The sequence below is a fragment of the Ursus maritimus genome, unplaced genomic scaffold, assembly GCF_017311325.1.
Source record: "Ursus maritimus isolate PB19 unplaced genomic scaffold, ASM1731132v1 scaffold_14, whole genome shotgun sequence".
NCBI lineage: Eukaryota > Metazoa > Chordata > Mammalia > Carnivora > Ursidae > Ursus > Ursus maritimus.
The window spans coordinates 56,360,335-56,388,072 of record NW_024423786.1 but is presented as its reverse complement, the minus strand read 5'-3'; the positions used below and the strand labels follow the sequence as shown (position 1 = coordinate 56,388,072).

The 27,738-nt window shown below is 60.5% G+C and overlaps 1 protein-coding gene across 4 annotated transcripts in view; it reads right to left on the bottom strand.

Moving 5' to 3' along the window:
- The window catches only part of AP3D1 (adaptor related protein complex 3 subunit delta 1), a 42,211-nt gene that overhangs the window by 3,129 nt on the left and 11,344 nt on the right, over positions 1-27,738 (bottom strand). Inside the window, exons 2-31 of one of the 4 annotated variants that reach the window (XM_040629674.1) lie at positions 24,267-24,362; positions 23,543-23,623; positions 22,379-22,459; positions 20,107-20,214; positions 18,532-18,661; positions 17,552-17,691; positions 17,332-17,405; positions 16,048-16,097; positions 14,913-14,962; positions 14,447-14,495; positions 12,978-13,123; positions 12,750-12,898; positions 12,449-12,679; positions 11,741-11,972; positions 10,679-10,824; positions 10,300-10,441; positions 9,508-9,579; positions 8,757-8,832; positions 8,079-8,278; positions 7,685-7,758; positions 7,409-7,589; positions 7,008-7,067; positions 6,428-6,544; positions 5,347-5,493; positions 4,959-5,006; positions 4,383-4,572; positions 4,074-4,162; positions 3,908-3,993; positions 3,368-3,489; positions 3,197-3,276 (exon numbers count right to left, since the gene is read on the bottom strand). In XM_040629674.1, the coding sequence (XP_040485608.1) occupies positions 3,197-3,276; positions 3,368-3,489; positions 3,908-3,993; positions 4,074-4,162; positions 4,383-4,572; positions 4,959-5,006; positions 5,347-5,493; positions 6,428-6,544; positions 7,008-7,067; positions 7,409-7,589; positions 7,685-7,758; positions 8,079-8,278; positions 8,757-8,832; positions 9,508-9,579; positions 10,300-10,441; positions 10,679-10,824; positions 11,741-11,972; positions 12,449-12,679; positions 12,750-12,898; positions 12,978-13,123; positions 14,447-14,495; positions 14,913-14,962; positions 16,048-16,097; positions 17,332-17,405; positions 17,552-17,691; positions 18,532-18,661; positions 20,107-20,214; positions 22,379-22,459; positions 23,543-23,623; positions 24,267-24,362 (3,447 nt within the window). Of the gene's footprint in view, positions 1-3,196; positions 3,277-3,367; positions 3,490-3,907; positions 3,994-4,073; positions 4,163-4,382; positions 4,573-4,958; positions 5,007-5,346; positions 5,494-6,427; positions 6,545-7,007; positions 7,068-7,408; positions 7,590-7,684; positions 7,759-8,078; positions 8,279-8,756; positions 8,833-9,507; positions 9,580-10,299; positions 10,442-10,678; positions 10,825-11,740; positions 11,973-12,448; positions 12,680-12,749; positions 12,899-12,977; positions 13,124-14,446; positions 14,496-14,912; positions 14,963-16,047; positions 16,098-17,331; positions 17,406-17,551; positions 17,692-18,061; positions 18,156-18,531; positions 18,662-18,778; positions 19,117-19,195; positions 19,439-20,106; positions 20,215-22,378; positions 22,460-23,542; positions 23,624-24,266; positions 24,363-27,738 lie in introns of those variants that run through there. The other 3 variants (XM_040629676.1, XM_040629675.1, XM_040629677.1) reach the window with 3 other exon arrangements.

Here is a 27,738-nt window from a genome sequence, read left to right as displayed (position 1 = left end):
CACTTCCCATCGACGGACACGGACTTCTCCCCCTGCAAAAGGGAAAACCACCGCAGGATTTTGAACTACCTGCCTCGTGACGGTATGTTCATCCTTTGTTTCTCGGCGCCTTCCTCGGCGTTCTGAGAACCAAAACGAGGGAGGGACCCCGGGTCAGATGGAGTGTCGGCCCAGGATGAGCGAGGTGACCGGCCGAGGCGCGGCCCACGGTGGACTGAGGACCGAGACCAGAACTGGAGAACCCCTATCTGGGAACGCTAGGGCTGGTCAGAGTGGGGTCATCAGGCGAACCCCGCATCCTCGTGGGGGCGACGGGAGGAGCACCCAGAGCCTCGAAGGTCCCGCAGAGGCCAGCGGGGAAGCAACAAGCAAGGCTGTCCCAAGAGCCGCTGGGTTGGTTCCCCAGCACCGAGGACGCGTGGACGTCGCCCTCACGTGTGCACGCACAGGGGACTGCGGCCGGGCCACCCTGACAAGCAAGACGGAGGTCATGGAGACAGACGTGCGCTGGAGCCACAGGTCCAGCAGCTGCAGCCTGTGCTCACACCTGCACAGCATTAACCCGGCCCCGAGCTACTCCGCAGCCAAAGACCCGGGAGACCCTGGCTCAGCTCGGTGGAAAAGAGTGCAAACGGCCAGGCCGGGACGAGGCAGCTGCGGGCGCGTCCGACACAGGCCCGCAAGCACCCACCGTGAGGATCCGCAGTGAGCAGCCTGAACGTCGTTGAAACGAAGAGAAAAACAGAACGTCTCAGCTAAAAAGTGCACGATGTCAAGTCCCCTGCCCTCCACGGAGATCCGAACACACGGCCCTCTACACGAGACGCCTACCAGGTGGGCCCAACGGAAGATGGCTACGACAGAAGAGAATCACGCCACACAGGCGCAGGGCAGCCCCGCCGCAACAGACAGAGGGTGGGGGCGGGCAGGTGCGGCCGCAGACACTCCAGGGATGGGAACACACATCCCGGACACCTGTCATTGGGACACCACAGGGACAGCATGCAGAACCCAGTGCCGAGAAAGGGGTTTTAAAAAAATGATTTATTTATTTATTTGAGTGAAAGGGAGGGCGGGAATGCGTGCCGGGGAGGGAAAGAGGGAGAGAATCCCAAGCAGACTCCCTGCTAAGTGTGGAGCCTGATGTGGGGCTCGATCTCACGACCCTGAGATCACAACCTGAGCCAAAACCAAGAGGCGGACACTCAACCTGACTGAGCCACCCAGGCGCCCCGAGAAACGATTTAAATAATAGCTGAAAACTTCCAAAATTTTGCAAAACATGTAAAAACACAAACATTCAAGAAGTGAGTAGATGGCCTGACAACTAGACAGACCCAGAGCAGTCAAGGCTGGGGCGTGCCACACATTGCTGGAGGTTGCGGGCGGCGGCCCAGAGAACCGTGCAGAGGCGTGGCCGCGGACGGCCTCCTCCCACCGGGAAGGGTTGACGGGCGGGGCTCTGCAAGAATGCTCGGGGGCAAGAGGAAGTGGCATTACTTGAAAGGTTTTTTTTTTGTTTTTTTTGTTTTTTTTAAAGATTTTAAGTCCTCTCTACCCCTAACGCGGGGCTCGAACTCATGACCCCGAGATCAAGAGTCAGACGCTCTTCCAACTGAGCCGGCCAGCACCCTGGAAGTGGGGCGAGATTTGAAAGCACCAAGAGAAAGGTCCAGCAAAACTAGTCCGGGGGAGAACTGGAAGGCACAGACGGCGAAGAAGCAGGAGGAAACCTGAGCACGGGCTCAGCGCCGCAGCCGTAAGAACACGTGGCCCCCACGGACGGCACATGCGAGCACTCCTGCCAGCAAGAGACAGACACACCGCGTCGACGCCAATCACAAGACAGCAGGGGGACTTTTTGTCTGACATCAAACAAAGGGCTGGATGGCAGAGAAAACCCCGTGAGATGAAGAGGGACGTTTGTGGGTCAAGATGCCGTGACTCTCTGTCGACACACCCGCCGGCAGACGCGGAGCGAGTCCTGAGCGCACTAGGGCACAGGCAGCCCACGCCACTGCCCACGGGCCCAGAGGAGTCGAGACCCCCGCCGGCAGGGCCCAGCAACAGCGACGAGCGGTCTGCTCCGCAGGCAGAGCACTCACCGTGTCCACGCAGCCACGGAACGCCACCCGTCACAAACAATCACGTCTGCGGCCAGAACACAAACCTCAACCCTTCCAAAGGCCCAGGCACAAAAGCAGCGTGTCCTCCCACCAGAGGGGCATCGACTAGACACTAGGACTGGAAAACCAAACACGCCACACTTTTAAGCAACCTGTGGGTCACAGAACTGGGGGCAGACATCAGAAAATGTTGTGAACTGTGCAGAAATACGAAAGTGGAACCTCTAAAAATTTGTGGGGTTCAGCTAAAGGGCTGCTTCGAGGAAAACGTACAGGATTAAACCTCACATGGGAGAAGGAAAGTCTCAACTTCCACCCAAACCAACGTACAAGACAACAGTGGGCAGAAAGGAGAAAAGAACAAAACTCCATGGCATTGACTTACTGCTTAGAAAACAGCACAGTTTCTAAAAAGATAGTTTTGTTTTATTTTGAAGTGGGCTCCACACCCAGCGTGGAACCCAATGTGGGGCTTCAACTCATGACCCCCGAGATGGAGACCTGAGCTGAGATCAAGAGTTGGACACTCAACTGACTGAGCCACCCAGGCGCCCCTAAAAAGATCATTGAAAAAAAACTAAGGAAACTGATAAACCTCTCACCAGAATGACCAAGAGAAATGAGAAAACCCACACACGTTGCCAGCTTCAGGAACGAGCGAAGGCACCACCAGGGACCCCTTGGACGCGAAAGGAGAACCACCAAAGACTGCCCACGTGGATTCGGCAGCTCAGCAAAGAGACACACGCCTTCAGGGCTCACCTGAGAGGGAGCAGGTAAATTGAGGACCTGCACTGAGAATAAAGAGCCTGAAAACCAGCAGACGGAACCCTGGCACAGAAGCCGCCCCCCGGCCTAGCCAGCTTCCCTGCTGAATCCGAGTAAAGCAGCAAGAGAACAGGACCTGCAAGTCTCTCCCAGGAAACGCAGGAGGGGTGCACCTCCCAACTCCGATGGCGAGGCTGCCAGTGCCCGAGGGAACCCAAGAACCCCCAGGAGACTCGAGGCCACGGGGTTGCTCCAGAAGCAGGGTGGCAGGGGCCGGAGGGCCCGTGCGGGCCGGGGCTCACCTTCTTCACCAGGAGGCAGACGTGGTGGCCCTGGATAGAGCGGCTGTACATGGAGGCGCAGGAGTCTACTCTCTCCACCACTGCAACAGAGGGCCCGGGTGAGGCCGCCGCTGGCCAGCAGGAGCAGAGGGACCACGGCACAGGCGTTCAAAGCCACGCCCCATCTCTTACCGGAAAAATGGTGATGAAAACATATCTTTGCCAGAAGGTTCTGGAAGGACATACTAATGCCATCGACTTTGATTGAGCTCATGCTCAGGTCCCCCGACTCCAACAACTTGGCAAAGGCGTCACTGCGGCAAGGACACAGGACAGGGAGGCGGATGCCGGGCAGGCTCCCCAGCCCCCTCTGGGTGGTACCTTTCCTGTGTGCCTGCAGCTCAGGGTCTCGGAGGGTCCTGTGCGATGTCATGGGCTAACCCGTGCCCCCCCAAGTTCCCATGTTGAATCCTGACCCCTGGACCTCAGAATGTGACTGTGTTTGGAGACAGGGCCCTAATCCAGCACGACCGGTGTAGCATCCTAAAAAGAGATCGGGACGCAGACACACGCGGAGGGACTGGGGGGTAAGGTGGGGTCTATGCCGGCCTCTGGGACTGGGAGGAGCCCGGCGTCTGCTGTCCGGGCCCCGGGCCCGCGCCGCCCTCATGCACCCACCGAGCCTGCGCGCTCACCGCACAGCAGGCGCAACGGAGGGAGCGGGGCGCGCACCTGTAGCAGGGCGTCGTGACCAAGTACGAGGTGCAGCTGAAGTGCAGCTTGAAGTCCAGCTTCTCGTGGGTTGACCCCTCGTCGTTCTGTGGGAGCAAGTGCACAGAATGAGCGGGGCGCGGGGCACCGTCCCGCGGGCTCCCAACGCCACCTCGAGCCCCGCTACCTTGGCAATGAAGGACAGGGTCCCCTTGAGCTTCTGGGCCATGACGATGCTCTGGATGGTGAACACAAACTGGGCCTCGTTGGAGATGCCTGCGAGGGCAGGAGTGGGGTCTGGCTGCTGTCCGGCACCCTGGCAGGTGGCAGGGACATGACCCTGGCCAGGGCCTGTCCTGGGTGCTGCCCACCCTGGTCAGAAGACCGGGCCCCGCCCCCGAGGGAGGCCAGGTGAGGGGGGCTGGGGGGCCGGGACCGAGCGGAGGGGCAGCCACAGCAGCACAATCCCTGGGCGTCCCGCCAGTGGCGCGCGCACCTGGGGGCAACTGGAAAGGCACGGGGACACCGTCGTGGACAGAGGAGCCCTCTGGCCGGGCCAGCTTGGTGTTGAGCGAATCCAGCACGTTGAGCTCCATGCTCTTCAGGAAGCTGCTGCTCTGATTCTCCAGGACGACGGACACCGTGACCTGGCTGTCCTTCTGCAGGCTGCCCTGGATGTCGTATGTCTGCGGGGAAAGGCCGGGGTCAGCCTGCACCCCCACCGCCCCCTCCGGGGCCTGCACGAGGGGCCAGGGGAGCACCAACAAGACTTGCCGTGCAAATGTAGATTGTCTCCGAGAAGAGAAAGCACGAAACTCCTAACGAGGACCCGCACTGCAGCGCTGCCCACGGTCCCAGCCCCTCCCGCCCCTCCCCTGGAAGCCGCCGGCCCCCGGCCCCGCCCGCCAGCAGGTACCCACGTGCGCCTCCCCCCAGACAGGCTCCAGTGGGGGAGGCTCTGGGAGCAGGAGCCCCGGGACCCAGATATTCGCAGCCTCCCTCCACACACCCAGAGGAAGGACCCTGAAGCCTACCCCAGCCCCTTGTGCTCGCAAATACCCACGCCACTCACCATTTTGATGTAGGAATTCTCAGCCAGGAGGCAGTAGCTGGACATGGGCTGGAAACAAAGGGAACACTCAGCTTCGGCCAATGAGAACTCGAAGGTGGCGGCCACCTGCACAACAGGGCCTGTTCCGACCTGCCAAGTGTTGCAGGCGGGAAACCCCCGCCAGGTCCTGGACAACACGAGCCTGCACCTCAGGGACTCCTGCCACGCGACACCACCACCTCCCTGACGTCCAGAGCCCCTGGGGCTCACCCACCCGCGCCCACCGAGGCCCCACTGCCCGCCGGCCCGCAGACGCAGCTCCTAGACTCGGCTTGGGTCTCTGTGTCGAGGCCTTGGCGGGCTGTGGAGGCGCCTCGGGCCCGTGGGAGGCAAGTGAAGTACCCCTCACCGGGAGAGGGTCCTCATCGAGCGCTCCGTTCTCGACAGGTTCTGCCGCCTCGTCGCTGGGAGGCTTTTTCTTCTTGGATTTTTTCTTGTCTTTAGATCTCTCCTCCTTCTCCTTCTTGTGCTTCTTTTTCTTATGCTTGGAAGATTTCTGAAACAAACCAACCAAGTCAGGGTTAACAGTCAAACTTCTCCGGCCAGTGGTGCCCTGCAAGGAATGGCACAGGCTAGGGCGGCTCAGGAGGCACGTGGCTTGAGACGCAGGCCCAGTGAGCCAAGCTGAGGAGCACACGTGGCAGGGCAGACGGAGCGGCAAGCCCCAGGTCGCGGGGAAGAGGCGAGGACCTGGGAGCCCACCGCTCAGTGGGACAGTCGCTCCCAACAGGTACGAACCCACGAGGAGACCAGCAAGAACCCAGACGCCAGCTCCTCGCTGCAACCGCGACAGATGAGAACACCCGTCCGCGAAGAAACCTGCCCATCCACGCTCACAGCAAGATTCATGACAACCGGAAGGTGAAAACTTCACGGTGGACAGATACACACAGTGTGTCCACCACGCATGGGAACGTTCCACAGCCGCGAGCGGGAGCGCGGCGCCCACCCGCACTGCCCTGGGGACGGACCCTGAGCCCACAACGCTCAGGGAGGGAACCAGACCCAGAAGTCCCCACGGTGTGTGAGTCCACGTGTGTGACGCGTCCAGAACAGGCTCCTTCATGGACGGGAAGGGGGCTCGTGGGGGCTGGGGAGGCGCGGGGAGTGATGGCTGATGGGGACAAGGTTGCTTTTGGGGTGATGGAATATTCTAGAAGTAGAGAATGGCCGTACAACCCTGTGGATGTACTCAATACCACTGAACTCAATGCCACCTTAAAGAGTTGAGCTTTACAGCACTGGAGCAACAACCAAGCCGTCGTGAAAATTAGAAACCCGGAACTGTACAGACGGGAAGCCCCACCCCGAAGGCCCTGATGGCCCCCACTCACCCGTGGGATTCAGGCAGCAGGCAACGACCCTCCTCCCCCCAGTCCTCAGCGCAGCCACACAGCCCACTCCCTGACAGCCAGGGTGGGCACCCTCACCTTCTCAGGGTCCCGCTCGTCGTCGTCCTCATCCTCCTCGGCACCCCGCTCCTCTCTCCGGGGTTCCTCACCCTCTTCCTTAGGGGCAGCAATGACGGCATTCACTCCAGGCTCTTCCTGCACGGAGCCAGGTGGTGGGGCTCGAGGGGGCGGCCAGGCCCAGGCGTCCTCCATCCCCCACCACATCCTGACCCGGCCTCTTTGATCAGCACCAAGGTGTGTGGCCACCAGACAGTGCAAGTGGCTGGCAGAGGGGAGGAGACTAGGCCTGACGCAGGCTGGGGGCACTGAGTGGGGTCAGTGCCCCGCCCCCGGGCCCCATCCGTAACAGGAAGCAACGGCTCAAGGTTGCCCCCAGCTCAGGAGTAGCGGGCTCTGTGCTGAGGGACGTTCCTACAGCCACTGACTGGGCCAGACCGCAGGCACGGGACAAGGCTGGCCCAAGTGTGGCTGGTCTGTGCAAGGGTGCCCCAACACCCACGCACCCCCGGGGCAGGCAGAGCTATAGAGGCAGATCTATCAAGGCTGCTGGCCGCACGTGCAGGGCCGGCACGGCGCGGGCCTCCCCCCAGGCTCTTACCGGGGCTGGGGCTGCAGCAGGCAGCGGCGTGGCAGACAGCCAGAAATCGAGGTCCTCGCCCTGCAAACACAGGAAGACAGGCCTTTGCCTTAAGCAGCAGGATGGGCTCCAGACGGGCACGGGGTGGCCCCCACCTCCGACCACAGCTTCAGCTAAGCAGGACCCAAATGTGCAGGGAGCTGACCACCACGTCAAGGCTGGAGGCCAGGGTGGCACTGCCAGCTCCCTCACCATCAGGAGAACGAGCAGCCCCGGGCATCCCCACACCAGCCCGTGAGAAAGCACTACGACCTGCGAGTGCACGTGCCTTTAAAACCCCCGGCCCTTCCCCTGGTGTGACCACACGTGCAGACACAGAGGGAAGTGAAGTTCAGTGGGGGGGGTCTGCGGGGCCCACGTACCTCCTTCTGCTCCTTCCCCTTCTCCCTCTTCTCTCGTTCCTTCTCTCTGTGCTTCTTCTCTTTCTTCTTGGGCTTCTTGACCTTCTTTTCTACGATGGGGACATCCTCTTTTTCAGGTGACTTGGAGGTGTCCGTGTTTCTGTGTTTCTGGACAGGCAGCTTCTCGCTGTCGGCTAGGGGCCTGGGGGTGGGGCAGGCGGGTCACAGAGTGTGGGGGCAGGGACACGGAGAACACGGAGCGCCCTGGGGCAGTCCCGGCCCTGCCCCCACACTTACTTGTCCAGGTCGATATCCAGGGCCCTATAGGGGTCGTTGGGGTCTTTGTCATCCTCGTCGCTAGGGAGAGCGTTCTGAGGAAAAGAGGAACTCTACGTCCAGTCCATCCAGCCCCGAGCCCCAAGGGTCTGTGGAGCCTCCCACCCCCTTCTCACAAAGGGACAACCAGGCCCACACTCGAGAGGGGATCTCATCTGGGGCAGGCAGCAAGGTCGGGATGCGCCACGGTCTCCTGCTCACAGCTCAAGACCCCTCTCTGGGGCCTGGGGCAGAGCGCGGGCTGGCTCCGAGCCTCCTTGCTCCACAGTAGAAGTCAGTGATGGGTAGGCCCGCTGGAGGGGGCCTGCTTCATGTCTGCCACAGGCGTGAGAGTCGGGGCGCCCCAGGGGCTGACCTCGGGCATCTCCTCGGTGACGATGTCCACCTGCTGCGCTGGGGCGATGTCCTCATCGCTCTCCGTGTGCAGCGAGCTGTGGCGCCGCGGCTTGCCCTTCTTCTCCTTGTCCTTCTTTTTCTTCTTTCTGTCCTTCTCCAGCCTCTGCCGGTGCCTCCGCTCCTCCTCCAGCTTCACGTACTGGTCCGACACGGGCATCCCTGTGGATGCGCACATGGCCCGGTGCTTGGCCGCGGCCCCGCCATTGCCCAGACCAGCCCAAGCCCTGACAGCCATGTGTGGGCGGGGGACCCGAGGAGCTCAGCAGGGAGAGCCCACCGTGGTCTGTGCTGGAGCGAGGCGAGGGAACTCGCGGGCACTGCCCCTTTGGCCGCTGGGAGGTGAGCAGAGGCTTTCTGAATGCCGACAGGCCCAGAGCAGCAGGGGTAGGCGGGGGGCTCGGGCTCGGGGAAGGAACGAGACAGCACCAGCATAAAGATGTGGCCTGTGCCCCCCATTCACCCTCCAAGCTGGGGCCTACCACAGCCAAAGAGGCAGCACGGGGTGTAGCCGAGAGCGTGCACGATGGGCTGGAGGCTTCCAAGGCCGGGCCTGACAGCATCTGGGAACCGGCCCCGGCCCCCACCCCCCTCGCTGACAGGGGCTCCCCAGGCTCACACTGCCTGTGCAAATACTTGCCTGGCACCTTCAGGGGCACCGAGAGATCTATCTGCACCACGGGTATGTGCTCCACACCTGGCATGTCCTGGTACCGCTGGAGAAGCAAGCACCAAGACATTACTGGGGAGAACAGACGGGGACGCCTGAGGAAGCCACGAAACATGTGGACAGCCTGGGGTGTGCGGGACCCCGCTGGGGGCCCTGCACGTGCGAGAGGGCATGCTGGGGGGCGCGGCTCCCTACAGACTGGGGGACTGGTGTGAAAACACACGAGTCAGATGTAAAGCTTCTGTCCAGTTTCTCCGTCTAGATCGCCTACTTCAAGTTAGGAAAGCAGCGCAGGCCCGAACCAGGACGCCCACCAAGATGGCTACAGTCAGAAAGCCAGACGTCACGGGAGCCAGTGAGGTCGCGCACGGCAGGTAGGGGCCATCTGTGGGCCCTGAGAAGGCTAAGCAGAGTCATGAGGTGACCCGGCGATCCCAAGAGAAGGGAGCCAAGGGAGCACCCATGTGTGCAGCCGTGTCCGTCTGGGGAGCCTAGCGGCTGGAGAACGTGGATGAGGGCAGCGGGCACTGCCTGGATTAAGATCTGGAACGTTCAGCTGCCTTTACTGGGTATTGTGGGCAGTTGGGCCACACGGACCTACCACAGCAACGGAGTGCTGTCCTGCGGACGGGACCCTGATGTCCTCCCAAGCGTGGATGGGGGCCCTGGGGGGTGCGGAGGAGGAGACTGTCTCTCGAGGACGACTTGAAACCAGCCTTACCTTTTGGGGGGACGGGGAACTTTTGATGTAGAATGGGTTGTTGGCCTGTTCCTGCTTCCGGGCTTCTCGACGCTGCAGGGACAGAATGCGAGTGCACGCCCGCTAACTCACGTGCAACACGTACCCTCCCTGCTAGGCGGGGGCCGCCTCCGTGCTCCAGGCCCGGGCAGGGCTGGGAGGCCGCAGAGCTTTACTGTCAGCCCTCAGCCAATAGGAAGACCACAGCAAGGGTAGGAATGACGTCAAGAATGACCCCAAAAAGTGGGGATGACCATCTCTGTTTCAAGGATGACAGCTCAGAGAGGCTGTCCAAAGAAGAGCTGAGCTGGGAGCCAGATCACATTGGCTGAAGGCTCAGACTGCACACGGGTGGGAGGAAGGAAGGACAGGCCCAGAGGGGAGGAGGCACTCCTGGGGGGCACCTCTTATTGCAGAAACAAAGGAGCCAGACATAGTGGGACAGAGAGCTGGGGGGACGTGGTATCTGTTCTGAATGCTACACGTTGTAAATCCTGCACCCAGGAAGAACGGAGCAGAAGCCCCCAGACACCAGGTCAAGCCCCCTTGGCTCTGAGGGGCTCTGGGCTCAAGTGAAGCCGCTTCTCATTTCCCAACCCAAAACCCAACCCAGACTTCAAAGGGTCGCTTGCTGCTCCCTGGAGGACCACAGGACCGAGCCCAGCTCTGCCAGGACCAGCACAGCCACTTAGGGTTCAGAGCGCTCCGAGCCGCGCCACCTGCCCCAGGGGCCCCGGCGGGAATGAAGCCCGCCTCTGTGCAGCCGCTGCTCACCCGGGCCAGCTCCTCCTCGTCTGCCTCCGGCTGCCGAGGCTTGGCGGGGCGCGGTTCCTCCTCGTGGAAGATGGCCTTAGGCTTCTCGTCCTCGGACTCGCTGTCTGACGGCGGCTCGTTGATCCAAGCGTCCAGGTCCAGGCTATGAGACACGGTGAGGTCACAGGGCAGCTCCGCCTGCGCGCCAGCCCTGGACGCTCATGGCAGCACATGAAGCAGGAACACCCCTGGCGTCTTGGAGACAAGGACGGCGCTAAGCTGCTACTTGAGATCACAGCTACCAGGGACAGAGACACCAGCGAAAGCCCCGCTGCACTTCCGCTCTCACTGTCCTTCCTGCCACCCTGGCCCAGGACCTCTGACCAGTTGCACAGCTCACCCTTCGGGAACCGGAACTTTCTTCTGTGCCTTGGGGGCCACCGGGTTCAGCTCCCCAGCAAAGAGGGCGCTCACTTCTTCTGCCACTGGCACGTCCTTCGCCTGAAGCTTCTGGATGTGCTTGACCAGCTGCAAGATGCAGGATGCCTGAGGGGACCACAGGGGAGTCACAAGGGGGTCACAGAGGACTGGCCCTGAAGGTCACCAGGCACTGCGGCTCACTGCTCAGAACACATGGATGCCCAGCCCGAGGAAGGCAAGCATGGAAGCCCCTTGCCTGAACCCTGCTGAGAACATCTGGAAGGCTCCCCGAAGCCGTGGGCTCTGTGGACGCGTCCACCGAGGAAGAAACCAGCCCACAAATAAGACGTGGGGGTCACGAGCAGAGAGGGCACTGTTGTCCAAGAGAACCACTCGGACAGGCCTGGGCGGCCCCAGCGACCCGCAGCGCCTGCTTCCAGGACACACCGAGGCACCTCTGTGCTGTTGTCCTCTGTGGGCCCCGGCTTAGGACTCTGCCCGAGCGTGGCTCCCGATGTGACGCAGGGCTAGGGGACCACGGCCACCAGCTGAGTTAATATCGCACAGCTGCCCTCGACCGTGGAACACCAGGGCCCACCAAGTGACATTCAACGCTCACGTGTGGTTTGGAAAACAGGGTCCTGCGTTGCCCACCGGGCACCAGTAGCAGCCTGGCCGCTGGTGCCCACCTGGCTGCTATCACACAGCACGTGCCAAACCAGCTCTCCCCGTAGCAAGAACCCCGGTCCTCACCCACCCAGAAACCCACTGCCAACTGGATGCTCCCCTCAAAGGCCAGTGACACACCCTCGCAGTGGCTCCCTCTTGTTCACTGTCTCATGTCCCCCCTCCCCACCTGCGGGCCAGCACCCAGCGCCACTCCCCCCCTTCCCCCCGCCACATCCCCGGGCTGGGGTGGAGCCCCAGAGAACGGATTTCCCCAAGTTGCCCTTGGGGAAAAGCAAAGTTGACCGCTGTTGGGAAGACACAAGCACGAGACACGGGCTCCTCCAGAGGCGGGAGCGCCCCGTGAAACACTGACCCGCTCTTGGACCTCCAGGTCCGCACTCTGCACAAACTGCGGCAGCCGGTCCACCATGAGCTGGGTGACGTCCTGGGCCGCCTCTGGCTCCGCAGCCTGCTCCTTCTGCTGCAGGATGGACGCGTAGAGCTTGACCACGTTCTGCACGTACACGGCCTGGATGTGGCCGGGCAGGGTAGTGACCTTGGGCCGCAGCATGGCCTCGAGGGTCTGGTGGGGTTCCTGCAGGTGCCTGCAGACAGGGAGGGCCTGATGAGCACGCCACCCGTGGCTGCCAGCCCTGGGGCCGCCCTGCTACGGGGGTCCCATGCGTGCACTCCCCCATCCGGGGGAGGAGAGAGAGAGAGAGAACTCTAAGGAAGAAACCACGGCGACGAAGGGACAATCACGGAGTAGCCACGGGGAAAAAAAACGCTGAGAAAAAGAGCAAACAAAAGCAAACCGACAGCACCATTTGGGTGACAGAGCGTCCGTGGCTGCAACGGGCAAGGAAAAGAGAAGAGCTGGGGAAAGACGCAGCCGTCCTGGGCCACTGGGACTGGCTTCTCGCTTGTTCTCAGGGTGGGAAACGTGTACTTAAAGGAGCTCTTTCAGCAGAGAAAAACCCCAGGAAAGAGAGATGGGGGCAGCTGCCAGGAGCCCGGGGACACAGGTCTGCCAACACACCTCTCCCTCCGGGGAACGCGGGCGGCCCCTGGTGCCACTCACTCAGAGAACTCCCCGCAGATCCAGGCGGCGGCATAGAGCACCTCGCAGATGCCGTTGCGCTGGGTGCTGCTGGCCACCAGGTGCGCGCTGTCGAGCAGCGCGGACATCTGCGACACGGCAAACTTGCGGATGGCCTTCACGCGGATGGCCACGTCCAGCATCTGCGCCGCGATGAGGTGGCCGTGGCGGGTGCCCTCCAGCCGGGTCAGCTCCACCAGGACGCTGATGTACCTGCGGGAGGGAGCCCTTGAGGTGCGCCCCTGGCGCCAGCGCCCGCCCCCCCGGGGTGAGGGGCACGGACCACTGGAAGTTGGTGATGTGCTGGTAGTTGCACTGGCTGCAGATGTCGATGATCTTCGTCAGCAGCTCGTCGCGGTACGTCGTGCCCTCGGCCTTGTCCACGTGGCTCATCAGCTTCTTGACGATCTCCACCAGGTTCTTCTTGGACACCTGGGGGCAGGGAGGAGCTGGTGAGGGCGGGGCCAGGCCGGTTCAGGGCGGGGCAGCAGGCCGGGGGCGGGGCACACACCATTCCGTACAGGAGGTCGAGGGCCCGCAGGCGGATGGACTCGTCCTTGTCGTCCAGGCACTGCAGGACGAGGTCCTTGTGGGCCTGCACGGACTTGGGGTGTGTTCTCAGGATCTTGGACATGGCCAGCAGGCCCAGGTACTTCACTGCGGAGATGGCGAGATGCAGTTAACCTGGACGGGCCCTCACAGGCTTCGGGGCCTGCACACAAAGAGCGAGGCCGGGTCTGCAGCCCGAGCCCGACGACCTAGGCGCGGGCAGAACCAGCCGCACGCAGGCCCCCAGGGATCCTAAGTGGCTCACTGGGTGCAGGGAGAGAAGTCCCAGTGACCTCACACGTGCCCACGGGCGCCACTGTCTGCCCCTGACCGACCCAAACACACAAGCGTCTAAAGCCCGGGTGGTGAACTGCAGGCCACAGGCCACGTCCGACTCGAAGCCCAGTGCTGTGAACACCCCCTGCACAGGCCGTGCCTCCCACTGCCACAGCAGCAGACGCTGCCGGGCCTGCAAAGCTGAGAAAAGTTACTATCCAGCCCTGCGCAGGCCAGGCATGGGAGCCCTTCCCTGCTCTGGACGAAAAGATCCGGACTGAAAAGCCACAGTCCTCAGCAGCCCTGCCACTGCCCCCAGGCTCCAGGGCGTGTGAATGCCTGGAACCCACGCAGAACACTACAAATGATCACAGGCAGGCGAGTGACCAAGGTGCACAGAGGTTACTTCACGCCTGTTGGGAAAGCACCAGGATCGCCAGAAGCTAAGGCGCTCTGTCGACACCAGGAAAGCCGCAGGCATCGCAGCAGGAATGGGCGCTCCCAGGAGACCCCAGAGGAGAGGGCACCAGTGGCTCCAGGCCTCCACGAGACTTGTCACTGACCTCCCTGCTGTGTGTGCACAGCACCTCCCGGAGCCCCCCGGGGCCTGGAGGAACCACATCCTGCTTAAGAACCTTGCCCATGGGGCGCCTGGGTGGCACAGCGGTTAAGCGTCTGCCTTCGGCTCAGGGCGTGATCCCGGCATTATGGGATCGAGCCCCACATCAGGCTCCTCCACTATGAGCCTGCTTCTTCCTCTCCCACTCCCCCTGCTTGTGTTCCCTCTCTTGCTGGCTGTCTCTATCCTGTCGAATAAATAAATAAAATCTTTAAAAAAAAAAAAAAAAAAAGAACCTTGCCCAGGCCCCACCTCCCCGTGGACACGGCACACGGCCCGCACTCTGAAACCATCCCGGCCGCACGCGGGAAGTTTTATTGGCAGACGGCAGCGGAGACGTTGCCGCACACGCGAGAAGGGCAGGCGCGGGGCTGCAGCTGTGCCGACAGAGGCTGGTTTGTTGAGAACGCTCTGGAAGCCCGAGTGTCACGCTGCACACACGGGATGGCAAAGCAGGGGAGTGTGAGCGTCTGGTTTCCTACACGGCCGAGAGCCCCAGCCGCAAAGGCTTCGGGCGCAGCACGAGGAGGACTCACAGTTCTGATCGGAGTCTTCTATCAATATCCTCAGTTTCTGAACGCAGAGCTGCAAAGGGAAGGCGACATGGGTCACGCCTCCCGAGGCCACAGTGAAGTCAGTGACCCCAGGCCCACCTCACAGCCTGATCCGGCCCAGAGGCCCTGGGGCCAGGGAGGGACAAAGGACACCGAGCCCCACTTGGTGCAGCACCCACCATGCAAGCGAGGCTGTCCGCAGCACCCACAGGGACACATGTTTGGGGAACGCGCACTGCCACACACACGGACACCCCTGTGGCTTCTGGGGGCACTCACGTTTGTGTCCACCCCACCCCCGCAACTTGTCAACTTCACAGAAAGGCTGGCGAGGGCCCAGTGCGGGCACCACGCGTGAATGATGGAGCAGAGGTGGGGCAGGCCGGCACATCCCCCAGATCCTTCCCCAGGCCGCGCCCGACTGCAGCCGCGGCGCCCAGAGACGTACCTGGATGCTAGCGCTGTGGTTAGGCATGCCAGAGGACAGGGAGATGAGAACTGAAACAGAAAACTCGTGTCGGAACTCGCCAGGCCTCACCCACGTGCAGAAGCCCACACAAGCGTCCACTGCGGGCCCCAGGACACCACACACACGCCAGCATGCCGGGAACTGCGGACCCAGCTGCTCTCCTGGAGAGGCTGGCTTACGGGATGGCATCTGGCTGCTGGGTCTCTATGGCTGGGAATACAGGCCACAGTCCCACAGCAGGTACCCCATCCAGGGCAGGTCCGCAGAGCCTAGGCCAACCCCACCTGCCTGGCGCTTACAACCACCTGGGTCTCAGGTGCCGTGTGTCAGGCCTGCTGCCTTGCCCTATGCCCCCAAGCCCCTTGCCCATCACCAAGGACAGACTGATCCTGCCACACCCTGGTTTCCCCCACCGACCACTCGAGACTTGCTCTCTAGGTCCTGCATTTGCTGCCTCTGGGCACCGGCCGGCCCCAAATGTCCACCCTTCCTCTCCCTCCGTGTCACTGAGCCTCAGGGCCCACACAGCTCTAATCCAGGAGCGTGGCCCTGGGCCAGCTTCCTGGGAACGGCTGAATTTCAGGCTGCCCACAGGGCCGTGAGGAGGAACCATAAGGCCGGCTTCCCAACAGCTTCGGGCAGATAGGCAGGCAGCAAGGAGGTGAACCCCGTGAGCCACAACTCTGGCTCCAACAAGTAACGTGGACAGGGGCTCAACTTGCCAAGCGTGCAGAAACACGTCAGCCAATGCTCTGTGTGGCCCTTGGCTGGAGACTGACTCAAACAGGCAGGACTCCAAGACTCAGGAGCGCCTTCTGGTCCCATCTCGTGAAAACTTTTTGCAGTAGGTTCCTATGCTTAAGAATGCACGGGGGATGGCATGGTGCCTGAGACTTGCTCTAAAGTCCTCAAGGAAAAACGGTCTTGCTGGCAGGTGTGCCACAAGCCGTCCACGCCTCCAAGGGGCTCTACGGGGGGTGGCAGAGATATGGCGCGAAGGAGCTTGGGACGCGCTCTGCACTATGGGGCCCCACCTCGGCGCCCAGGGTGGGAGCAGAGAAGGCCTTCCACGTGCCACAGCCACCTGCCCTAGACCCCGTGGCCAGCCCCTCACCTGCGATGACGGTGTTCACGCACTCGTAGAGAAGGGACATGGCAGACGTGCTGGAGGAGGAAGAAGAGCAAAGGCGTGAGGACCAGAGGACCAGGACACCTGAGAAATGAAGGGAAGGCCCATGTCTGCCGCCCCCTCCTACCCTCCCCCCCGCCGAGTCCAAGGCAGGGCTGGGGCAGGAGCTGGCAACCCCTGCACACTACTGTCACCTGGGTCAGCAGCATTCTCCAAGGGACACAAGCCTCCCTAACTGCCAACGTGGGCCTCTGACACTCCCACCCGTTGAGCCCATTCCTGGAACTTTCCATTGTGATGCCCGTAAAGGAAAGCCAACTCCCCTCAACGTCTCTCCCAACCTAAGACCTCACCACCTGGCTCCACCGTGGGGGGACGCAGGGGGCAGTGAGGCGTGGCTGCACACAGGCAAGCAGAGCACAGAAGGCCGTGGCTGCCCTGCCACCGCCAGGGGTGTCTGGAGGACATGGCAGGCACGGCCCAGGGCGACTGCCACGGGAGGACACCAGGTGTGTCTACTCCATTTTGACCTCCTCACAGGTGACACTCTGGATCCCAAGTCACCCAAACCCAAGGGTGTGGCTGCCGCGTGTCCCAGAGAGCAGGGGCCATCAGCCCGTCCATATCCGTGATCACCAGACTGATGGCCTCCTGTTAATCCCCTCTGGAAACCACAGTGCTGCACCACTCACTCAGTAATGGTGGGTGTTCAAAACCAAAGACGTCCCCAGCTCAAGCACCTGTTCCACCCAATTATCCTTCACTGTCTGATCCACTCATGAGCCTGGGGACAGAGGCCCGGCCTCAAGGCCCCAGTTCCTCCTGTCGCCCATGGCCACCCCCCCCAGGGGACCTGGGAGCAGGATCTGCTGCATCATCTGCCACTTAGCCCCCCCGACTCGAGCACAGGCCCCGAGTGGTGTGGGAGCTCCTGCAACATTCCAGAAACGGCGAGGGACACAGCTGTCTACAGCTCTTCCGGCAGACGGCCGAGGGCTCCTCGTGAGCTAGAGGACAGCCGCGGGCTCTCTCTTCCTTTGCTTTTACAGCTGCCGTTTCCAAAACTGATTCACGGGGAAAGGACGCACCAGCCCCCCGGGCTCCCTGCAGGGCCAGCGGGCACCGTGGCGGCACAGCTCCCTCTCAGGAGCAAAATCACACGGCGTGTTTGCTTCTCCACCCCGAGACTCTCCCCGGGGTCCCCGTGCCCGAGGGAGTGCAGGCCTGCGCGTGCCAGATGGCGGGGTCACGCGGGGGCCAAGGGCTCACCTGTGGATCAGGTTGGTGAGAGGCTCAATCAGCTTCTTGCCCAACCTTGGCTCCAAGGGGGTCAGAGCACCAAACTAGGGATGAGAGAGGACGGCGGGTCACTCGGGGCAGGGACAGACCGCACCGACCCCACCCCTCCCCCCCACGCCCAGGGTGCTCCCAGGACACGCTGGGGCCTTTTCACTCAGCGAGAAAAGGGAAGATCGGGAGGGATACTTGCCAGTTTGATAATTTTAATGAGGACCCAGTTGTTGGTTGAGGAGGTCATCAGCTTGAAGAAGAGCGGGGCGAGGGAAAGGTAGTTTTTGGGGTTGCGCCTGGCCAGTTCACAGATGACGTTGACCGCTGCTGACTGCACCCCTTTGAAGTAAAGGGGGGAAGCTCCTCGTCAGTGAGAGCAGCATCAGTATGGAGGCTGCACCCTTATCCAGGAGGACGGTCGTCCTCAGTAGGCCGGTCACCCCAAGTGCAGGAACCCCTGCTTTGTGCCTGGCACTGTGCTCATCACCAGGGGACATGGTTCAAGCACCAACCTCCGAGGGGGTCAGGCTTCTGAGAGCCGAGTGTCGCCTGAGTCTGTGGGGCTGGCCCCTGAAGGATCCAAGTAACTCCTGTGCAGGACACCCACCGCGCCTGCCGCCTTGGCTCCTACTTCCCCTACCAGAACTTTCCACACCCTGCCATTCTCCCTGATACAAGGCAGGTTCCCCCGAGACAAGCCAAACCTTGCCTCATTTTTAGAGAAGTTGTGTGACGTGTGCTCAGCCCAGAGTCCTCGATGAGGGAAGGGTTGACAGAGAACAGGAGGAAGGCTGGCATGAGCCCTGCGGTGTGGGACCAGAGTCAAGGCGTCAGAATAGTCGTGAATGCCAGCGTACAGACAGACAGACAGACAGCCAGGCACTCCCCCGTGTGTGGATGGCTGGTGTCTACTGAGTGAATGCCCGTGAAGAGGGGACACCCAGGGCCCAGAGTTTGGTGTTTACATCCCACACCAACAAATGGGACCAGCCCCTTGGATGGCAGATTCCAGGGCCGGAGCGGGGAAAGCAGAAGGCAGACCTGGCATCTCATGGTACCAAAAAGTAAGGAGATGCTGTCTGTGGTGGGACACCAGGACGGAAGTCCCAGGACCCAGCGCCCCTCAACTCTTTCCTTCAACATCCTCCACCCCCACCGTCCCATCGTCCATCAACAAACCGGGGTCAGGGTCCTCCAGCTTCTCCTTCAGGCGGGGGAAAGCGGGGCGCAGCGACTCGGGGTACTTCAGGAACACCTTGTACATGATCAGCACGGCCTTCTTCCGGATGTACGGCTTGGTGTGCGACATCTGCAGGAGTAGAGGCCGGTCAGCCTCCCCTCCACATGGCCACTGTCCCCGGGACTTGCCCCGCTCCATCCCCCACCACGCCTCCCCGCACCCGCCCGCTCACGTTCCCACACCTACCCGTGTCCCCTCCCTCCGGCTCATCTGGTCTCTGGCCTTCGAGGGGGCCTGCACACCTGCGCTGCGGCCCCAAGCGCAGGGCCCACATAACAGGGTCTTGCATGGAATTGAAACCAGCTTCCCTATGTCCATGACCCCAGGCCTGCCCCCTCCAGAGGCCGAGACCCTTCTCAGACTCACTGGAACCCGATGAAGGCAGAGAGAGAGGGAGGGGACTTTAACCGGAAAAAGAGCCTTCGCCAGTTAACGCTGGCCTCCGACTCCTCTGGCATCCAAGGTCTGTCCCCAGAGCAGGCCGCCGAGGGGTGTCCAGGGCTCCCCTCCACACTGGACCGTCCCAGAGCTCTCGTCCTTTTGGAACTCTGCTCTGGCCAGGAAGGCCACACCCCGAGAAAGCTCCCAGCCCCCACGACTCACTAGTGTCCTCCCGGGCTTGCAGCTACTTTCACCAGCACCGCATCAGCAGCTTTCTGGCCAGGGGGCATGTCCGTGGTCCCGCGGTGGCAGCTTGAAAGCCACCAGGGACACCACGTGAACAGAAGAGCAGGGCCAGGTGTGGGCAAAGCGACTGACAGCAGGTAGCCAGCTGCATGTGGCAGGGCTGTGATGGACTGGCCCCTGATCTAGAAGCTGCTAGCACGTACCGTCTGAAACCACAAGCCCGGACCTATCCATCTGCACGACAAACAGGCTAACCCGTATGGACAGAACTCTCCAGAGAGGAAAGCAGCCACCCTTCTGCTCTGCCCAGATAAAAGCGGATGGGAAATGGCCTCCCAATCAGTTGGAGATTTGGGTGAATGACTGATGCCTCTGAGAACCAGGACTTGTAAGAGGACGTCCGCATTTTAGAAAAATGCTCTGGACACCCTGGAGGTCAGCAGTGGCTGGGGTTTTTGTCCTTCAAATGGACTGAAACACAAGAAGTCACTCCATGGCCAAAGAAAGACACACGGCATCAGGGACGGAGCAGGAAGGACCAGGCTAACTGTGCACTGCCTGCTGGGAACCAGTGAGGCGGGAGCTGGCGGGGCGTACGCTGGATGGCATGGGTGCTCGCCCGGGGCGCCAACCACCTCTGCCCCAAGCAGGGCGGTTTGAAAGGAGGTGAAGAAAGAATGTGAGGGTAACAACGGCCTGAGGCTGGGCCCCACGGTGGGGGGGGGTCTGTTGGTGGGGGGAGACACAGCAACTCGGTTTCCCGTCTGGGGGAACCCTGCCCGTTTCTGCACGCTCAAGTGTTCTTGGTGTGAGTTTAACCTCGGTTTTCCAGGCCCCCGGATGGACCAAATCACGTCACAAAGGATTGGGCACACTCACAAACTCACCAGTGTCATGATGTCATTGGCCAAGTCCCTGGCAAGATCTGGGGTAACAAAACAGGACAGGCCAGTCAGCGCAACACCAGTGTCGTACTGGCTGGGGCTGCTCAGGTCCTGGAAAGGGAGGGAGAAGAGTCAGCAGACAGGCGCCGACAGGTCATCACCAGCTCCGGCTTGGGGTCTGGGGCTGGGCCTGCGTGAGGACCAACAAGCAGCAGCCAGTTCCAGAGAGAACGGCCCCAGCCCTGCCAGGCACGAGGCACCCAGTGAGTGCGGCCCTCAGTCTAGGCCCAGGCCGGCATGCCAGCTCTCGAGGCGGCCACCTGCTTGAGAACCCCGGGGCTGAGGGGCCAGAGCAGAAGCCAAGAACCTCTCCCGTTTCTGGGGTTTCTCCTCCACGACAGCCAGGACAGCTCCTCTGGGCCCCTCCTGAAGGCAGGCCAGCTCTGGACTGAATTTCCTCTCTCAGGTGAGCATAAAACCAGTCATGAGAGTGGCGCACGCCCACCCCAGACCCCTGGTCGCACAACAGCCTCGCCGTGACATCAGCAAAACAGTGTTTGTATCATACACTTGCTCTGGGGAGACTTTCCTAAGGAACTCCCCAAACATCTCACAGACGTGGTAAAAACACACGAAGAAACATTTTAAGAGGTCACTTTCTGGATAGCAGTAATAACCTGAAAACAGACTCCTAAAATCCACCCCAGCCCGGGGTTAAAAAAGTAAAACTGTGTTGGACCCACGGTACAGAACTCAGGCCCTAGAGGACCACTCCTAACCCAGCATGACTTACAAAGACCCAGCAGAGTCACCACAGGGCTTTTCAGAAACGGAGGTTTGTGGAGAGGACACTCAGGTCACCGTTAAGCGGGGAGAGCCCCAGTTGAGGGGGATGGAGACTGGGGGACAGGGATGGTTTACCGAAGTTGTTCTAGAAACCGTGGGTTTATTTAAAATGACCCACGCGCAGACTACAAACACTGGGGAAGAGAATGGAGGAGAATGTTTTATAACAGAGCAGGGGTACCCTCCGCTCCATTACGGGATGTCTCAGGCTCGGGCTCTCTCCCCAGCAGAGCAGATCCAGGTGACCTGCTCTGACACGCCTCCGTGCAATCGGAGGTCGTTACAGAGGGGCGGGTAGGGGGCGTGCCTGGGCCCAGACGGCCGGCAGGAAAACCCAAGCTGGGCCAGAGTCCCTCACTGTCCTCCTCCCTGTGCCCCCGTGACACAGCCCTGTCGGCTGCTCCCAGCTGAGCTTGCCCCTCACAGCCCCGTGGCACCCATGACGCCCAGTGCTGCCGCACAACCTGACCCACGCTGGTCTCAGAGCCACAGCTCAGGGCTCGGTCCAGCAGCCCATCCTGTAGCAACCAGTACTCTGGCCAGTGCAGTGCTGCCGGAGTGCCACAGGGTCTGCCCAGGAGCGCAGGCCAGGTCCTCAGGTCCCCCCGCGGGGGCAACCACAACTCATAGGGTCTGGCCTGTGCACCCAACCACCACCGAGCTTCTGATTCTCTCTGACACCCCCTTTCATTACTCCACAAATGATGCTCAAAGCTCTAGGGCCAAGGAAGAAATATATTACTCAGTGATCTTCAAGACCATCTCCAAACACAGAAATTTTCCATGACTAAGACACATGCAATGTGACTCAGAAGACCCACTGGGCAGGGGCACCTGGGGGGTGCAGTCAGGTAAGCACCCGACTCTTGGTTTTGGCTCAGGTCATGATCTCACGGTCATGAGATTGAGCCCCAAGTTGGGCTCTGTGCTCACCACGGAGTCTGCTTGTCCCTCTCCCTCTGCTCCTTCCCCCATCCTCTCCCCTGTTCACATGTGCTCTTTCTCAAAAAAGACCCAGTGGGCAGAAAGGCCCCCAGGGGAAGGGTATGCAACCTCAGCACCCCCGCCAGAGGGAGAAGGGCATGAGAGGAGGACAGCGGCCGGGAGCCAGCCTTCCAACACCCAGAGTACCCCAGCGAGTCAAGAGGGAAGTATGGCAACTCTCTGGCCTCGCCCGCTGCCCGAGAGCAGACAGACAGACCTGCCACACCACTTCTGGGTATCTTCTGACAATAGCGCAGCGGTGTTTGGAAGCCACTGGCTTATGACGGGGGTCACAACAGCGAGAGCTTGCTGACCCTAGCGCTTTCTACTCGCTGCTCGCTCGGAGCACCAGAGAGGCCAGCGTGGAGAACACTGTGGGGCCAGGGTGACAGGAGGGAGCCCGGGGAGGGCCGATGACAGCCACGGGGGCGGGAAGGCCGCCTACCTTGCGGATCTGGTTTGTTGTCAGCATGATGACGTCAGTCCCCTCGTGAAAGCACTGGGAAGCAGCAAGGTAGCCGATCCGCTGTGAGTCAGACATGAGGGCGTCAGCCACCAGACAAGGGCCGCACACCCCAGGGGGGGAGCCCCCAGCCCATCCCCTGAACTTCGTGCCAAGCAGCCCCAAGCCAGGCAGTGACACCTGCGGCTGGCCGCGGGGCCACAGGGCGTGGATGCCAGGAAGTCATTCGGGGAGGAGGAGGGACCGGCCAGAGCTCCGAGGATGCAGTCTTTGAAACACAGAGTTCTTGTAAGGCCGGCCACACCACCCAGTGCTCCTCCAGCACGTGTCCTGACTGCCTCCGTGGCAGCCCAGAACTGCCTTTGTGACGGACTATGGAAGCCAGCGTAAACGCCGGCTTTTCTGAGCACTCAGACCTCCCTGCCGCGCCGACGTGGACCCGCCACTCCTGCATGTGAGCGTGAGGCTCTCGTGGCCAGGCAGAGTGCCTCCTCTGTGGCCGCACCGAGAGCGGCCCGCAGGCAGGACTGTGTCCGTCAGATGGAGCCCGAGACTGACCCAGGCAGTGACCCGCAGGCGGGCGCCGGGGCCCAGGGACCTGGAAACGGTCTAGCCTCGCGGCTGTCACACATTCCTGTCAAAACCTGCCCCGGCCCAGGAAAACAACGCAAGGCCCCCCAGAGGCCATGGGCATGGCCGATCGCGCTGCAGAACGCGTCGTGAAGTGGGAGCCGGGAGCCGCGCACGCTGCGGTGCCAAGTGAGGAGGCCACGCCCCAGATACTCGCAAGCACAGCCTCCGTGAGGTGAAGGGAAATGCTCAGAATCCACTAGGAGGCCCTGGGGCTGGGGGCACGTGACGGCCTCTGAGTAAGACCATCAGTGTTTTGCTTGTTTTAAGGGAAAAAATTACAAGCTTGTTTTAACTACTATTACAAAATACGTAACGCACCCAAGGAACCCATCAATTCACGAACACACCACCCAGGTAAGAGTTCGCAGAGAACACAACGCACGCCGCCGCGGCATCTGAGGGGCTGAGGCTTGTGTCCCACACTCTTGTTTCTGCAGAGCGCGGCCTCACGCCCTCACGCCCTCCGCCGGTCACCACGAGGTTCGGGTCCCACGGCAAGCTCGACTACCTCACCTTGAACGTGAACTTGGAGGCGCTCATCACTTCTATGATGTTGAAGGCAGCCCAGCTGATGTCATACCCCAGCATCTGTAACTGTTGGAAAGACAGGCACAGTGAGTTCCAGTCACACGCCGAGGCCTGAACCCCAACATTCAACGCCCTGTCTCGGCTGGCGGAAGAGCAAACACCATGCACACCCCCACTGGCCGGGCCTTGCCGCACACACGCCCTGGAGGATTTCGTTTCTTCGGCTGCTAGTCCTTGCATTTAGAGCTACAGAGACAGGTTAATCACAAAGGCGGAGGCTAGGCGTCTGCAGCTGAAATGCCAGTGGCCACGAGCACTGGTTAGTTAAGACTCCCCATCGATGAGAATGAACTGGCTCCTCCCAAAAGCTACAAGGTGACAGGATGCCCCTGGCAGGACGTCCCCCTCCCTTCTGACCAGAGAAGAGACGAGAAGAGACCAGATGAGAGGGGTGTGGCCCAGGCCAGGTGGGGTCCCCCATGCCCTGGGCCACGGGGTCATCACAGCACGCGGGCTCTCAACTCTGAGAAATCAGTCCTGCATGCCAAGGCCAGCGCCTGGAGCTACTGGTGTTGATCCCTGCTTGGCAGGTGGGTAGAAATAGGTGGACAGAAGGACAGACAGAAAAGCAGCCTGACCGCAGCAGGGTGTGGGAGGGGGGCAGCCCTGGGAAGCGCTGTCCCCTGAGCAAACAGCGCTCGGTACTTACATAGGTCAGCTTGCAGACCGCGTTTGCTTTTACTGCAATGTTGTCTTGCTTCAGCTCTTGCTTGATTTCATCAATGCACTGAGAGATATATTTTGCCTGAAAGGAAACAAAAAATGAGAAATTGCAAATGCCTAAGAGAGTTAGGAATCATTACTGCAGAAAGAAGCCAAACCCAAAAGGCCACACAGCGCACGATTCCGTTCACATGACACAGCCCGAGCAGGCCCATCACAGACACAGCAAGGGGCTTTGTGGGTGCCGGGGGCTGGGGTTTCTTCCTGCGGTGCCAGAATGTTCTAAAACGGACAGCGGTGCTGGCTGCACGACTCTGTGAACGTACTAAAACCGCTGAACTGTACTCTTTAAACAGGTGAGTTGTAGGACATGTGAACATCTAACAAAGCTGTTACTTAAAAAGCCATTTCGGGGGCGCCTGCTGGTGCCGATTCTAGATCTCGGCTCCGGTCAGGACATCAAGCCCCTGCTGGGCTCTGCGCTCTGCGGGGAGTCGGCCTGAGGTTCTCCCTCTCCCCTCCCTGCTGCTCCCACAGCCGCACTCCCTCACGCTTGCTCTAGAACATAAAAAAGCCATTTCGGTGTGCCGAGACGCCCAGGACTCCTTCATAGCCCTCCCGGGGAAGAAGATGGTGACGCTGCAGGTGCCTCAGCGTCCGCTTACTCCGCATTCCCAACGTGGGTGTGGAGCTCATGTTTTTTTTCTTTTTTCTTTCTTTTTAAAGATTCTATTTTTAAGCAATCTCTACATCGAACATGGGCTCGAACTCACGACCCTAAGACTGTGACCCAAGATCAAGGTCCCCAAGATCAAGAGTTGCATGCTCTTCCGAAGGAGCCAGCCAGGTACCCCTGGCTGATGTCTTCTACATGGAAAAGTGTTAAAAGTTAAAGAAGAATAATTTCAACACAGAAAGTTAAGACATGGAAATCCTCCGGATTCTCTCGTTTAGCCTTTTAACAACTTGCACAGGAAACCTGCACAAAGCCAGGAAGCAACCCCGAGGTCCCACCGCCTGGTGTCCCTGCCCACCGTTCACCTCACGGGCACCTCTGAGGCCGACACCCAGCCGGCGGCTCAACACCGAGCCCTCCCCACCCCCACAGGCCTCTCCCGGAACGGGGGCGGGGGGTGCACAAGCTGCTCTGGGTCTCTGTGGCTGGCTTCCAGGGGCTTCTCTCAAGGAGCACCACGTCGGGGCTCCAGCCCGCTGCAGAAAGGGGTCCCGTCCCTGCCACACGCGTACGGACCACCAGGTGTTTATCTAGCCACTGGAGGATGGACACCTGCGTATTTCCCACTCTCCGCTCTTGTGAGTTGAGCTGCAGTGTTTGTGAGAACACATGTTTTAGGATTCCCTTGGTCTCCTCACGAATTCAGCTTGTCTACCACTCACACAGGTTTGACCTGAAGCAATTCGGATACATGAGGACCAGAGCCACTGCCGTGCCTCCTGGGAGCAGTGGGGCACAAGGCTCCCATCACCCCTGCCCCGGAGACACACGGCCCCAGAGAGAACCCATGAGGTGAACGGCCACCGCAGGGCTCACAATGAGTTTGTCCTGCCAACGCCCAAGCCCCACACGTGCCCGGCACTCCATGAAGCACAAGGAGCCTCCTGTCTGTCATCTGACCAAGTGCAACAACCGCTAGAAAGTCCCCAGCCGTCCACCAGGTGGCAGGAGTCAACGGTCGGCCCACCGCAGGAGTGACCGCTTCCCAAGAGACCTGGGTGGCAGGCACAGACAGAAGACTCCTGCTCCGAAGGCCCTGTACCCTGACCCCACACCCTCCGTCCACATCCCCCCAGACCACACCCTGTTCTGGCCCGAGCCCCTCAGTTGCCTGAAGCACAGGCTCATGGGGAAAGGAGCCCTCAGGCCCTCTCCCGGCCACGAGTATTTTATGAATAGTTTATGGCTGGGAGTCTGGCTGGGAGTCGGTGCCATGGAACAAGTGTCACTATATCCTTCCAACAGGCTTCGAATTACTAAATCCCACTCGGGGATCTTTACTTCCTGTACTGGCGCACAGATCCCCTCCAGTGTCCTGGATCACGACTGTGAAAGACTTAAAGGGGAGAGAACAAAAAGACAGTCACAGGTGTTGGAGACACCGGCCGTCACGCACAGACAGCAGGGATGGAAGAGGGTGCAGCGCTGCGGAGACAGCCTGGCAGCTCCTGGAAGGGTAAACAGAGTCCCGCCCTGCGTGTACACCCAAGAACACCCGAAACAGTGTCCAAACAAACACTACCACCTGAACGTACAGAGCAGCGTGACTCGCAACAGCCACAGAGAAGAAACTCCAATGTTCTGCCGCTGCTGCTAGGTCAATAAAATGTGGTCTCCCCGCGCACGCGCTCTTCTGGACGTCTAGGGCCCCCGCCCAGCTTTCAGGACCACCCGCACAGTCCACCGCTGCTGATGTCCAAGTGGCTCCTATCAGACCAAGCCTCCCACAGCTTGAAAACAGTCTGGAGGCACTGGAGAGGAAGCACAGAGGTGCTGGGTGTCATGGTTTTTGTGGCTTTCATCTCCAGCACCCAGTCGCTGGCCTGTGTCTCCCGGCTTCAAGAACCAGAAAGCAGAGACTAGGGCTAACACAGCAGCTGCCAAACGAGGGAGGAAATCCCGGAGGAGAGGGGGTGGGGGGTGGTCCCCACACTCTGCATATAAACTCAGCCCAAAGCCCGGCAGACCCCGGAGCTAGGCACGCACGGCGCACTGCGCACGGCCAGCTGAAGCTGGCAGTGAACACATTTCACCTGCCTCCTGCCCATGAGAGGACAAGCTGGAGCTTCAGCCCAGACAAGCTGACTGCCCCCAAACAGTACTTCTCAGAGACCGTAACAGAATCCACAGCCGCTACAACACGCTAGTCACAGCACTCAGGATATGATCTGAAGTTATTCAAGATAAGAAACAAGAAAATACTACCTACACGCAAGAGAAGACGACAATCAAGGTGCACTGGCCCTGAGCCAGCCCCAGTGATGGAATTAACACCCAGAGATTTCAGCTTCACAACCGTAACCATGCTCCCATGGACCAGAAACAAATATGCCCATAAAGAACGAGAGGGGAAATCTCAGCAGAGAAAGTCAAGTGATATGAAATAAGCAAGCGGAGACTCCAGAATTGAGAAACAATTTGTGAAATAAAAGAGTCACTGAATGGACTGAAGAGCAAACTGGAGATGGAGAGAGAAAGTCAGCAAATTTGAAGCTACAACAAAAGAAACCATCCGGTCAGAAGGACAGAAAATTTGAGAAAAGGTGAGGCGAGCCTCACGGTCTGTGGGACACCACCACAAGGTGTGACACACAAGCGACTGGTGTCCCGGAAAGGAAAGGGTGGGAAAGAGGATATATTTGAAAAATGAAGGGTTAGAACCTCCCCAAATTTGGTAAAAGACAAATTTACAAGTTCAAGAAATTCAGCACCCATGAACGGA